We start from the raw sequence: 15125 nt of genomic DNA, 5'->3' as shown, positions 1-15125 counted from the left end.
GAAAGATATATTTTTATTTGGATCCTTAAAAACAGAATTCCCTTACAGATGTTCGACGTAAATTCAAGAGAGACTGCGCCTTAGAAATGCACTTGACAGTTGGAAAATAATGACTCGTTGAGACCTTCCGCATACAAGGAAGCGAGAGAAAAAAACTTATCTAATGTAATTTAGAACATTATGTGGAAATATGATAGCCTTCTAAGTTTCATTAGATATACTAACTCTATGATGATGTTGAAGGGCTTTAGGAGCATCAGTGACTTTAACCATATTGTGCCCTACGTATTACCTTCAAACTGTATTTTATCATATTTTTGTACATGCGAATTTAAAACTTTACCACTAATAATATAGGCGATTTTATTCTAATTTTATAGTCCTTATGGTCCTCCCTGTTCATTGGATTCAGCATCATTTGATCATTAATTTTAAAATTCTTTTAAACAAAATTTATGTGTTTATGCGTTGTGGAGTTTTCTTTAAAGGTTTTAATTTACTAATATAGGAAATTATTTACATTAAGTAGTGTAAACATCTCCAGAGAAAGAAATAATTATAATTAAAGTGATGGAAATTATCTATGCAACTCTTACAGAGCCTAAATGTTGCAACACCACTCACCTCCATCCAGACTGCTATCCTATTATGGTGTCTCATGAGGATTCACGATATCCAAGAGGCCATTGCATGCAGTTTGTCAGGTCCGCTCCTGTTGCTTTTAGTTCAGGGGGTTGTTATTCGCCCCGTCTTGGTAAGCATTTTACTAAATATTATTAATCAATTTAAAAAAAAGTGTTAATCTTCAGAGAGGTCATAGAGATAAATAAAACCTTTCCCCCCATCGAAATAATGTATTTGTATTTTCCTTATAATACACTACAAACTTATGAATCCCGCCCCTTTTGTGGGAAGTAAGACGGGACTGGAATTCTTAAAATAAGAAAGTTTTTCTGTTCTTTGACTTTTAAAATTCAACTTTTTTATTTATTAAGAATTTAATTGTATCTATTGCGTCTTTCACATAAAGGGCGGTACTCTCACTAAGAAAATTCGAAAAACATGTTCTTGAATATTTTGCTTCTGCATTGTATGTAAATAGGACAGTTTTCTGTTGCTGTTACCCCTGTTTAGAAATATTCGTTGCAGTATATTTCTAGTATCAATATATAGTTTTAATTATATTATTATTATTATCATAAAAATCAGTTTATTTCCCAAGAAACCTTGAGTTACCCCGATCAGTATACCGATTTTATTTTTATTTTAATGTCATTCCTACTTTCAACCAGCTCTAGTTGACATTGTCAGCATGGCAGGATTACATTTTTGCGGTTTAAGCCTGCTCCTGAGTTCCCTATGGGATTACCAATGTGACGTTTAGTGTCTTAGGCCCTTCTCCTAGGTACTATACTAAGTACAGGTATAACACGGTAGTTAGATTCCTATAAAAGTCGTGTAGTGCGAAACCGTGTTATACGGGACGAAGAACCGGTACAAAAAGGGGGTGGGGGTTACGTTCCAAAAGCTAACAAAAATACATAATTTTTTATAATTATCAGAAACTTAATATTTATTAAAAATAGTAATAACTGAACAAACTGTGATACATATGTCAGATAATATACGTCATTTAATTTTCTTCCTCTTCATATTAAGCACAATGAAACGAGAACGTTTTCTCTGTCGCAGGGTATCCTCACCTTTTGAAATTTCTTCTGCAGCATCTAGATTTCATGTAACTTATTTATACTCCGGTACGACCACCAGGTCAGTGAGTTTACAATAAAACATTAATACAAATGTTAATCGTATTTAGCAGTCACGGGCTTGAACCCCGGTCCACTCAAAGAGCACGTGCTATTGCACTCACGCTCCTGATCACTCGGCTACGTTCTGCTCTCTTTAAAAAAATCAGCAAGCTGGAATTGTTTGATTTTGCTTAAAAGATCTTTGCAAATTGCATAGTATGGAGCTAAGCACAGTTGAAGCTCCCTTCTGAACTTTGTTTTCCTTTCAGTTGAAGGACCTGCATTCAAAAAATAAGATTCTGATTTCTCAGCTAAGTTTATGCCTTCCCGTATGCTTTTTAGTGTAAAATTTGGAACTTCAGAATTTTCATCTGCGCTATCATCTTCTGAATTGATTTGGTTTATCTCCGATGCCATTTCCACCAAATCTGCTTTGCCAACCTCTTTTTCTACCAGTAATTCTTAAACGTCATCAGTAGTCATATCATCAAAACTTTTCCTTCCTACCGACTTAGCAAGTTGTACTATCGCACCGATTCCGTTTCCTGCCGGTTCGACCTTATTTCCTGGATGAACTGACTCTGGCCATACATTTTTCCAACACGCATTTAATGTTGACGGTTTTATTTCTTTGAGCGATAAAGCTATGATTCCGATATATTTCTCAGTACACAACTGAGAAATGTATCGGAATGCCTCCATCACTTCAATAGATTCGGAATAGATCACTTCAATAGATTCGGAATCAGTTTTTTCTAAAATCTGTTGTAACGATTTTCTGATGTAAAGGTAGATATAATGCCTTGATCTAATGGCTGAATTTTGAAGTAGTTGTATTAGGTGGTAGGAACATTACTTCAACATTTTGGATGACTTAAACCTTTTGGATGGCCTGGCGCGTTATCCAATAGTAATAAAAACTTTAAAGTTTTCCACAGCTGGTACAAAACAATTTAGAAACTATTCTTTAAATAAATCGGCAATTACCAAAAAATTAAGTTCCTTGGGCATAATTTAGGGCTGGAATTTAATTCACAACAAAGAAAAAGTCACAAAATTTTTTATGGCTCAAACAAGCACAAGTTCAATAGCACAGAACCTAACACGGAGATTTCCCAACAAAATAAAATACAGGGATTTCCCAATATATATGTTATTTATTATTATTTTTTTTTTATTATTTTTTTTATTTTTTTTTTGCATAACGACTACCAAGTCAACAGGGGGATTCACACAAAAAAAAAAAAAAAAAAAAATGGAAAATTAAAAATTGCTTTCAGCATAATAGCATGGTTTTCTCCGCTCAAGAGCTCAAAAATACCGTGTTATGTGAGGCTTGCCGCAATTCTTTAACCGTGTTAGAGCGAAACCGTGTTTATTATTATTATTATTACCACCAGCCACATGGTGCAAGGAAGCCTCCGGCTTATGCTGCACCAGCCAAAAAAATAAAATAAATAAAATTCTCCGAGTTACCCAGACAGAGAGAGAGTTAAAAGTAGAAGGGAATCACCAAGAAAGAGAAGAATGATGATATCCAGCTCAGGACCCTAGGTGAGACCAGATGTTAGCCCCTGGGGTTATGTTGTTACCATGTTGTGCGAGGATTGCTGCAATTTATCAATCATGTTAGAGCGAAACCATGTTATACGGGAGTTTCCTGTATCAGTACCTAGGGGACTAAAGACAGTAAAGTACCTAGGGGAGAAATAAAGTACTTAACTTTTATTTTTAGTAGGTTGAATATTCCGATGAAGACAATATTTACGCCCCAGGAATTTAAAGTGCAAAAATTAAGTCTTACCAAGCTTCAATCCCATCAAAAAAAAAAAATAAATGAAAATTAATTAAATAAAATAAACTATTAAATAAAATAATAACTAAAATAAATGTAATCGATCGGTCAGTTCTAGAGTGCAATAACACACGCGTTCGTAATGATCTTGATTAGGCCACGTGACTTCTAAATATGATAGTGATTGTGTTCTTGTAAAAATGATTGGTTGTAAATGCCTCTAATGCTTGTGGTCTCGTCGGAGTATAAAAAGAACATATTTTAAAAGCAAAACTTTATTTTTTAAATGACCGTATTTTCGTGTACGTCATTCACATTAATCATAAACAGTAATGAATTCATTTAGTGACAACGTACATGCCTCACATTTGGGGGCATTTGCTCTATCACTAATAAGTAATAAAATAAAAAAAAATAGTGCATCTTTTATAATACTATTTAATAATTAAATTTATCGAGATTTTAATATCAGTTTATATTTTATTTTATTTTTTTTTATGTAAACCCCAAACACGAGAGGTATTAGAACCTATAGTGCTTAGCACCGTGCTTGGGTTGGAGGTTGGGAAGACGAAAGAAGATACGGTATTTGTTGACATTGGACTTGAACTTCTGTAGACTGTAATTTTCAGGAAGGACACATTAAGGAAGATTTTTTCACAAAACTGCAGTTGAATGAATAAACAAGGAAGATGAAAAGTTGGTTCTGTGAGTTTGAAGTTGGACAGTAAATGGATGTTGGCTGGTGGCTGCACGTGTTCGGACTGTTTTGAAAGAGAGAGCGGGAACTAGAGAAGCCAAGTCAGTAGAACAGTGCCCGTGGAAGTATCTGTAGAAGAGGCATGCAGCAGAAACAGTAAATCTATGAGACAGCGAGTGGAGAGACATCGTTAGAGATGAATCATTCATTAACCTAACTGCCTTCTTCTGAACGGAATCAACAAGCCTGAGAGAGGTTTTGGGGGCACCACCCGAGATGTGGGAACAATATACCATGGTAGAGCGGATTTGCGATTTGACAGAGTGAACAGCTGTTTGGAAGAAAAGTAACGCTGAGAGCGAAAGAGAAAACCAAGTTTTTTAGATGCAGAGGAAGCAATATTTGTAATGTGCTTGTGCAAAGAGAGAGAGATTAGAAGGGTAATCCCCAAAAGAGATATATCATTTTGCCTAGAAATCGGAGTGTCACCAAAGATAAGCATAGGAGCAGAAGAATCCTTTTTCCGAGATATAAGACAAGACTGAGTTTTAGAAGGGTTGAAATCAACTGAGTTGTCTTTGCCCCACTGGAGAATTACCTGAAGATCGGCATTTAAGCAATTGGTAGCGGATATTCGAGAATTTGAAGTTGATCGAGCAGAGCAAGGTTTCTCAAAATGGAAAGTCGAATGCAATGTGCTATCATCGGCAAAACTATGGATAGGATTTCCAGTCAATGGAAGAAGGTCATTAATATACAAGAGGAAAAGAGTGGGGGGGAAGAACTGAACCTTGGGGGACACTGGCATTATTGGAGAAGTTAGAAGACAGAGAGCCATCTACCATCACCCTCAGTGAGTGATCAGAGAGAAAACTGGATAATCAATTACAAAAAACAGTTGGCAAACATTGGGTGGAAGCTTGTTTAGAAGACCTTTATGCCAAACACGATCGAAAGCCTTTGAGGTATCAAGAGCAACTGCTTGTGTTTCACCGAAATTTTCCATTGAATTAGTCCATAAATGGGTAACATAAGCCAGAATATCACCAGTGGATCGACACACTGACGGAATCCGTAATGGTGATCGTTGACCAGACGGAAGGTTTCTAGGTAGTTTAAGAGTTGGCGGTTAATTGATTTCTCCATTACTTTAGAAAGAGTAGAAGTAATTGCAATGGGACGATAATTGGCTGGAAGGGATTTGTCACCCTTTTTAGGAACTGGCTGGATATGAGAAAATTTATAAGCAGAAGGAAAAACACCTTTGGAATAAGAAAGTGAAAAAAGGCGACAAGAACAGGAGTAAGTTCAGGAGCACAGGTTTTGAGAACAAGTGGAGAAATACCATCGGGATCGGAAGCTTTCTTAGCATCACGATTCGTCAAAATCTTTCTGACATCCTTTTGACGGAAGACCACAGGAGGCATTGAATGGAGCGTGTTGGGAATTGTGGGAGGTGTTTTACCAAGATCATTAATACACGAGTTGGAGGGAAAATGGGATGCTAGCAAGTCAGCTTTATCCTTCGATGAAGTGACAACAGAACCATCTGGTTTGGACAGAGGTGGGGACAGAGATGGGCAAAGGTTGTGGCCAATATAGCTTTGGCAAGAGACCAGAATGCTCAGCTACCATTAGGGCAAGAAGCAAGTTTTCTACTCTTAGAACAAGTTCAAACTCTAGTTTGGACTGATTAATAACTGCTTTACAATAGTTGCGAGCTTTGGTGTAGGCAGAAAATGAAACTGAAGATTTATAAACAAACCAATTACGATATGCAACGTTCTTCTCTTGAACAGCCTCAGCACATTTATTGGAAAACCAAGGTTTAGATAAAGGACGAGATTTTAAAGTGGAGTGTGGGATAAAGGATTCCATTCCTGCAAGAATAATTTCACTGACACGATCTGAGCAAATGTTGACATCAGAAGTTTTGAAACAGTAATCCGACCAAGGAAAAGAAGAAAAGAAATCTCGCAGGTAATCCCATTTTGCGTCCTTGTAATGCCAAACAATACGACGTTGGGAATAGCCATGAGATAGAGGCTCCATTGGAGAAGAGACAATCACCAAGTTGTGATCTGAGGTGCCTAAAGGCCCTCTCACTTCGACCGTATACTTAGAAGGGTTTTTTGTGAGAAAAAGATAAAGCGTGTTGACTGTATGGTTAGGATTGTCCGGTAAATGAACTGGACAATCATGTAGTACATTTACCTACAATTTCTTGTAGGTAAATGAACAATCTGTGCAAGGTCATTAGTAATTGCAAAAGCCTCAGCATCTCGACCAGTTGGGTCAGTGTGACTAGAAAACGGAAGCCAGCTGGAGTTGTGAACATTAAAATCACCAAGGAAAATTCCCTCACTGTCAGGAAAGTTGGACTGGAGAAAGTCAAGTTGCAAAGAGAGCAAGTCAAAGAGCTCCAAGTGATTAGTGGAGTTGGCAGAACGGTAGAAACAACAGATGAATTTGACACAATGGGAAAACCTGATCATACAGTAGAGAGATTTTAAGCTAGAGAAAATCGAAAAGAGAAGATTCCAAGTTACCGAGTCTCTGAGTGCCACCTTTGAGGCGAAAGGAATCGTACAGCGAATAATTTGGGCAACTGAGATGAGCAGTAGTTGAATCAACTGATAACTGAGATTCTGTCAGAAAAAGTACATGGGGTCTGGCAGATTGAAAGTGGAAATGGACATCGTTGAGATTATAATTCAGACCACGCATATTTGTGAAATGAATTAGGAAGTGTTTGGGAGGTTTAGATCTTTTCGCAGATAAGCTTACTCCATTAGTTTGACAATTCATGGTGTATTCAATAGTAAGAAAAAGTGAGTGGGACATGCTGTATGAAGTAATGAAATTTTTGGATATGGCGTACACGTGGTAAGAATATACCCAGATCCTTGACATAACGTGACCTCGACAATGCCCCCCGCATACACACTACTCGGACTCCCTCCAGTCACTTTCTGGCAGAGTAGAGGTTGCAAGATTATACACTAGCTGATGTGGAAGCCTCCTAGAGAGTTACCAATAGGTTCGGTTCGGTGTTTTAACTAGCGGCCGGCCTGCGAACACTGTTTTAGAGCTGTACCCTCGAAATGTAAGGAAGATTGGATCTCGCCACGATGTTCATCCTAACCTCAAAACTCATCAATCATACTTCATGATGGAAGAGACGGGGAAGGGTTGACCGGAACTTAGCTCTGGTGACTAAACATGGGTTCCACTACTTCAAGCCTCCAATAAGCAAAGTGGTGGTATTGCACCGGTTGATGAGGTCAGCTACCACCTAGTACTGCCAGAGGGGCGGCATTCCTCCATGTGGAGTGGGCTCGACCCCTGCTTACGTTGGTTCACACCTACGTGGTCACCAACCATGTGCTTGAGCATGTATTTGCCTTGGGCGGCACCTGGAACGTTAGTTCATATCCGCCTCGTTTCACTTTTAAATTAGAGGATTCTGCAGAAATGGCGAGAAGTGAGCTGGCTGTTTGGCTACCCGGAATCAGCAGGTCGGAAACGCGCCAAATGTGCTTGAGCATGGAGGTTATACCCAGGATTACTAACAGTCACACCATTGTGAAGGTGCAAGCAGAGGATCTGGCTGTCACAGACCGTCCGGAATTCGCCGAAATTGGGTTCACTTGAATATCAGTTCCATCAGCGTTTTAGACTCCCAGGTAGCAAGTACAGTTTGTCTGGCATATCCGAGAGAATGTCTGTGACAACCTCAAGAACCAATGAAATCTGTTAATCTTTTTTGATGAAATCTGTTCAACATGCTTGCTCAAATCAGATAAATTCTGCAATATAAATGTAATTTCTATAATTTTAAAAGTTGTGAATAGACACAGATTTATTTCTTTCTTTTAAGGTCAACACAGAGAACAAATCAACCAACTATCCGCTTTCATCGATGCTTCTACAGTTTATGGTGTGTCAGAAGAGGAACTTGAAAAGTTAAGGGGACACAATGGCCAAGGAGGTAAGTTTAAGAAAATGCTTTTATTTTTTCCGCAGCAAAATAGATTCTCCTTTTACATGTTTCTCTATCCACTCCATAAGTGCTGTCATCTGTCGTTTACAATTTTAATTAATCGGGGAAGGTGACAAAAACTGTGACTGTAATAGAACCAATTAAATGTCCAGGTGCCTCTTCGCCCAAAAATCGCCTGCCTCCTCTCTAATGTTTCAATTTCAACAACAAATGCAGTGTAATAATGTCTAAAAATACGTTGATAATTGGTTACAGAATATTCAAATAACTCACCAGCACTCTCCAGATTAGAATTATTCAGACAGTGTATTTTATTTATTAAAACATACTAGGCACCACAAAAATTCACACTGTTTTTATTTGAATAATAATTTATATTATTTGTTACAATAAATCATGCAACAGGAAATGCTGCTGAGAAAAACAGAATAAAGTATAAAAGAGAATGGGCCTGTAGCACTGGTTTCCATAGTTCTGAATACAGTAGAACCAGTGGGATACAGTAACTAAATGAATTTTAATACGGTAAAGAAGCTTTCGGGGTAACGAACCCCTTCCTCAGCTAAGTACATATACACAGAAAGCTTCTTTACCATATTAAAATTCATTTAGTTACGTATCCACTAATTCTACTGTATTCTTCTATTGCAGAATAAAGTATAATATATATATCACTGTAGCTGAATTTCTTGAGTAGTCAGCCCATTGCTTCGAACAAGTCAAAAGGACAGCATATTCTTCATAAAATTGTTAAGAACAGAAGATATTCGCTCATTTTAATATAAACCTGTTTCAGAGATGTCTGAATGTACTGCTTCAGAGATGTCGCAGCAATGTCACTGATCATACGGAAAACGTGAATATGGCTTCTCAAAACATCTAGATGATTTCTAACAGCATGTGATTATGAAATTAAGCAGAGATACCCCAAAATGTCCACTCCAAAGCACGCTTTTGTTGTTCAAGGTTAAAGGAACATCATCTCTCACGGTCATATGACATCCGGCTTCAAAAATAAAATTTGCTTTGACACCGTCACACACACACACAACTTCGAAGGATAGGCAAATGAGTCTTCACATTCCGCACAGTTATAGTAATTAATAAATAAATAAAAACAGCGTTGCGGGACTCGAAGTAAATCTCAGCAACATATTATCGAAGAGATACACGAAGACGAACACCTCAGGAGAGAACAAACTGAAGACTGACTCGAGACAGTGAAATAACGAAATAACACTATACGGTGAAACACAAGCAAATATGGAGCAAAATAAATAAGAAGGCTTACAAACTCCTTGCCCAAACTGTTATGTGATTTATAAAATGTTGCTCTACCCACACCGATAAACACACAAGTATTTATGTCTTAACCAACAACACCCACGCCACCACACTGTGTTCATTGGCACCGAAGAGCTTGCCGTTCATCCCAATCAGTAATTAAACAGTAAAGCGATATTCCAATGACAGGTCTGACCTAACCAAATAAACAAGTTCATTCAGTGACGCAACAAATACCAGATATGTAACCTTAGTGATTAAGAGCACTTTTCATCATCTGTACAAGTCTTTTAATTAAAAACATATCCATTTATAAAAGTGGTTAACATCAAATTAACTTAATGCTACAATTAGACAAGAAAGTTAATTTGCAGAAAGGCACACGGTGTTATCAGTAGGTTGGTTTATCAATAATTTGCTGTTACCTTTTCGTCTAGAGAGAAAGAGAAAAAAAATGAGTCGTGAGATCGCATTTGGAATATTGTGTTCCGGTCTGTGGCTGAATCTAAAGGAAGTCATTGAATTTCTTGAAAGAGTTCAAAGACGTGCGACTCGTCTGATGAGCACATCAAAGGGAAGTTTTTTTTGTTGTTGTTATTGAGAGAAATTGTTATTGTAGGTTTTACGCACAATGGCAGCCAAAGGCCATTATGCGCCACAAAAGGAAGTTGACATGAGGAAAGGCTCTCCACAGAAGTGGGTCACACAAAATTAACAATGGTAAATTTCCACATTAAAAGAGACACAAAAACCAGGGATATAAACAAAAACTATTGGGGGGAAAACGAACATACTGAACGTCAGTAAGTTTTCGTTTGGCCAGCGTATTGTCGATTATTGGAATAAACTGCCTTTCTGAGTGATTGAGACTCTCGAAATTTAAAGAGCAATGGTATAGGAATGTACTGGTCATAATAAGTGTGTTGGTTATAAAGGCAGCATTTTTTTTTTTTTTTTTTTTTGGCTGATACATCAAAAGCCTGGTGGTTTCACTGTATCTTTTGGTCCTAATTTTAATACTGATACTTCAATAGGTTACAAAAAGGTTTAGTTCAGCATAAATGATCTTCAAAAGTAATGCGGCCTACAAAGTAATCGAATGCTATGCGTGAAACTTAAAGTAACAAATCTTTGTATCTGCCTACCCTAATGTACAGAAGAGAAACGTAACGTTTACGAAATCGAAAGGATGAAAATTGTTAATTGCTTAAAGCGGGATGGAAAGAAGCATACTTGTAATTAAGACTGAACATAAAAAGAAATAGCTAGATTAGGAAGCAATCACAAATTAAAAATGTGTTTTTGCGGTCAAGAGCTGGTCATATTTTTCGCAGAACTCGCAATAGATGGATTAAATTTTGGCCACCATGGAACCCGGCCCTTGTAAAGAAAAACCTAAGAAAACCAAAATATAGACTTAGTGATGAAATAAAAGCTCATAGTGGATCCTGTTGGATGAGGACGGCTGAAAATTAAAAAAATACGTATGCTAGATGGCCTTCGTCCGGTAGCAGACTGAATCAAGCTGAAAATTATGGCGAGCGGTCAAGATAGATTTCAGTGATTGAAAAATAATCTATGCGATTATTAAAATTGCGGAATTAAACTAACATTCAGGAGCTGCACTAGATAAGACACAATTTCTGTGGATAGCCCTTGATACAGCCAACACCATCAAGGCTAAAAGGAAAAGAACAGCCACAAAAGCCAGTGGTCTGGTTACCAAAAGGTTTTCCACACAGGTGACAATGGTTAGCCCAATGCCACCAAAGTTGTATGCCCCCGGACTATTTACTACCTTTTATATTGACAGGTCATGGCTCCCTAAAGCGAAATTAACCTCCTTAGGCTTGACTGATCAGTCAAGACTGGCGAGAGAATGAAGACTGGGCACATATTCTATATGAATGTATAATTTATGAGATCCACAAAATGTGTTAACAATAAAACAGACCAATCTGTTTTATTAACAGATTGGTCTCCTTCCCAGGGGAGAAGAACATCTATTCACAATGGAAGAAGAAAATTATAAAGCATTCGCAACCTTCTTGCAGAAAGTATTCGAATTGCGTAGTTCTATCCAAAGAAGGGCAATTCAGCCACCGAGCAGTTAAACAGTAACCAATAGCCAAAAATGCCGATGTCTCCCACCACGCCCAGATGATGACTTTAAAAAACTGTCAGAATAGCTGTATTCAGCGCCCTGACGGTAACCTGATAAGACTCAACTAGCCAGGGTACCCCAGGACTACCCTGACGGGGGGGCCCCACACCAAATAAGTAATCATGTAGGGGAGGGAGCTGATACGCAGCCAGGGAAGCAGATTAACTGAAAAATATTAGTAAGCTAGTAGCAAGGGAATGCAATGTAGAATGAAAGAGGATAAAAGACAGAGTGAATGGGCTGGGCACTGAGTGAAAGAATGAAATAGGAATTATGGTAAAAGGGAATAAATGGTAGTTTTGGTGAAAGAGAGTGACCCAGTATGAGAGCAAGAGAGAGTGAATGAGTGTTATGGGAATGAATAAAGGAGCGAATGTAATTGGCTGAATGAATACAAGCTTAATAATAACACATTAGTTCTATATACTAACAAAAAATTATTAGAACACAAACACACCCGCTGCATTCTCCTCCGGCCTGCAAAAAGTTGCAGCCGGGCTTGCACCTCAACTGAAGAATAATAGTAAGTTGAGGTGCCCAGGTAGTGCAGTATAGAAAGAAAGTTGAACAAATAAAATGAAAGCCAGATGAATGAATGAGGGTGAAATTGTGTGAGAAAAAGAACAAAAACCATAATATGTTATAGTTAACCCTAGTTTTTAATTTCCAATAACTTTACTTACTTAACCTTAATCATTGTGTATCAGTATATTAATTTACACTACACACCATTGCATTCCTCCTTGGTGTGCAAGAAAGAGAATAAACGAGTGAAAAAAATAGATATGACTTAATAGAAAATGTAGGGAAAGAGTAAAAAATTTATTATAAAATGTAAGAAAAAGTACAAAAATAGAATGGAAGTAGAGCGTGAATGAGGATTATGAGTGCAGCAACCGTGTATTTCTCCCCCCTGGGCAGAATGGTGTGCGGATGGTCTAGCCCCTGTCCATTCGAGCAGATACCATGCCGTGGCTACTTAGCCAGCATGGTATGCGATGTTGACACTGGCCTGCCCCCTGGCCAGTGTCGACATCCCAGATAGTGCAGTATAGAAAGAAAGAGGTTTTTCATTCCTACCATCTGGGTTGGTTGATCTTTCTCTCTCTCCCAACCTTGGTGACACCCTCCCCCTGTGTGTTTTCCCACTGCCAACTATCATATCTCACCCCAGAGCAGGATGGGCATCCTGACCTGGGGGAGTCCGCTTCTGTCCCCCCTTTCACTACTACCCCCTCTATCCTTCTACCGCTTTCGCCTCCCACTTCCTAACTCCCTACTACCATCTTCTAACTTTCACTTTTTTTTTTTTTTTTTTTTTTTACTGGGCTCTCCCTGGCTGTAGCCTTGGCTACCACAGGGTTTGCCCCGCCAGTGCTTTATACACCCTACTGCCCGGCCCGTCTCCTCGTGGCGCTGGACGGTAAACTAGAGGTTTTTGTGTGAAAGCACAGAAACCATTAGGGCTGGACCATTAGGCTAAGAGCCGAATGAACAACACAAACACAGCCCCACACTAACACTACACGAACACTCACTAACCAACATAAATTTGGCCTTTCTAATAGTTTTGTATTCATCATTGCTTGACGTGGAGTTGAGGGGAACCTCTGGAGCCGCATTACAATTAACACTATACTACATAAGACACAAAAATTTCCATGTCATTGTTAAAATTACAATCTGCCAGAAAATACTCTCAGATCTTTCACAAACATCATTTTCTTTTTTTATTTCATTGCATTCTCGTGGTTATGACAGTGGTATATCGCCGTTCTTCCACACCATGTGAAAAAGTCCTGAATTCGAATTTCATCGAGAGAAAGAATTTTTATGGGCGTTTTACACGCTGCGTTAATCGATCTCGGGAGAGGGTTGCATGGTTTTATCTCTGGAAAACTCAATTTTATCTTTCAGAAAACAAGCAAACAATCCGAAGAACACGCGCAATACAAACAATTCTCAAACATAGTATATTAATGCTCCATGGCGTGCGTTATATGTCTTGGTTCCTTTAACGCACATAGACAGTTCGTTACATTTGCCTCATATGAACACACTGTTTGGCAATATGAACGAGGCAGCTCAAAAGCGACAACAATAAAAACCCAGGGCCTCTCTTCTTTGTAGAGCAAATCATAGCTGGCGACAGTTAGAATCCATGAAACGAAATGCATTTTATCACGTGTTACAACTTTTTCAGTTATTGGCATACTCGTTAATGGAAAATCCCCAACTAGTCAGTGTAGTACAGTTATTAAACTAAGTTGGATACGTTTCGGTATTCAGTTTTGGAAACATCAAGCCAAACGGCAGAAAGAGTCGGCCGCTTTCATCAAATGCACAAAACAAACTGCTTCTCCCGACTTATTAGCACCAATTACTTCGATATGTTACGATTATGTATAGTGCTACAACTGAAGGAATTAAGCTAAATTTTACACACAGCGTTTCTAGCCAATAATCTGAAAGAGGCGGACTTGTTCCACAGCCGGCATTGGAATTCGGTGTAACGCCCGCAGAATTTATTCTGGAAGCGCATAAAGCACACGAGTGCAAATCACCTATTCTGTCCATGATGAACTGAAAGCAAAAAATTACCAAAATTACCTTTTATCTGAAATAATCATCTCACAAATGTGTGCCAAAGCAGTCTCTCTGCATCCGGCGAGCGATGAGGATGACATATGCAATAATATAATTATATAGAGTTTTTTATTATTATGGAAAGTCTGATTTGCCTTCACACCCTGGCGAAACTCCGACTGTTAAAGTACGTGGTTTCAGACTATTGATTTCTTAAAGTATGTGTTTTTTTTTTTTTTTCCTGGCAAAGTGCACATGATTCTTATATTTCTGTTACCAGTCTAATTTAATTTTGTACCTTTTAACATTTCTCTGAATTAGTATTAGAAGTTTGTTCTTCAGATATTTAAAGTAAACCAAAGGAAGTTTGATGGTTTCTTTTTTATATAAAAGAATAATATGTTGTTTCTGATTATTAGCTGAACTGGTGGTCGATTTTTATGGTGGAAGAGCTTATCCCCGTCGGAAAAATGAAACCTGCAAAACCTCGTCAGAAAAGTGCAATAATCAGTGTTTATTGTTGGGTAAGTTAGATGTGATTATTTCGATAATTACAACATGCAATATTTAGTTATGCTTTATCATTTTACTGAACAACTTATGGAGAGGGTGGGTGGGGGAGACCTTGACTCGTTAAGTCTCATGCGGCACTTGGACATACTAGACTTGAAGTTTGGTTCATGGAGATGATCCTGAAAAATTCGTGCCTCAAAATATAATTCCTATTAACATGAAATGGGATAATTTAAAAAAATATCGTGAATATTGAGTAGCTAATTATTTTATTGTTCAATTAGACTTCTTTTTAAGAAATTTGCGCATATTGTTTCCACCTTTCATGC

At 38.0% G+C, this 15125-nt stretch overlaps 1 protein-coding gene across 1 annotated transcript in view; it reads left to right on the top strand.

The window, feature by feature from the left end:
• Nucleotides 1-15125, top strand: part of LOC150085775 (salivary peroxidase/catechol oxidase-like) — a 159091-nt gene that overhangs the window by 63049 nt on the left and 80917 nt on the right. The window contains exons 5-7 of the mRNA XM_090374688.1: nt 599-754; nt 8127-8237; nt 14703-14807. Of these exons, the coding sequence (XP_090230814.1) occupies nt 599-754; nt 8127-8237; nt 14703-14807 (372 nt within the window). The remainder of the gene's footprint in view (nt 1-598; nt 755-8126; nt 8238-14702; nt 14808-15125) is intronic.

This window comes from Mastigoproctus giganteus, chromosome 5 (genome assembly GCF_048544385.1).
Source record: "Mastigoproctus giganteus isolate SK-2022 chromosome 5, ASM4854438v1, whole genome shotgun sequence".
NCBI classification, from domain to species: domain Eukaryota; kingdom Metazoa; phylum Arthropoda; class Arachnida; order Uropygi; family Thelyphonidae; genus Mastigoproctus; species Mastigoproctus giganteus.
This window is presented reverse-complemented; position numbering and strand designations above follow the sequence as displayed.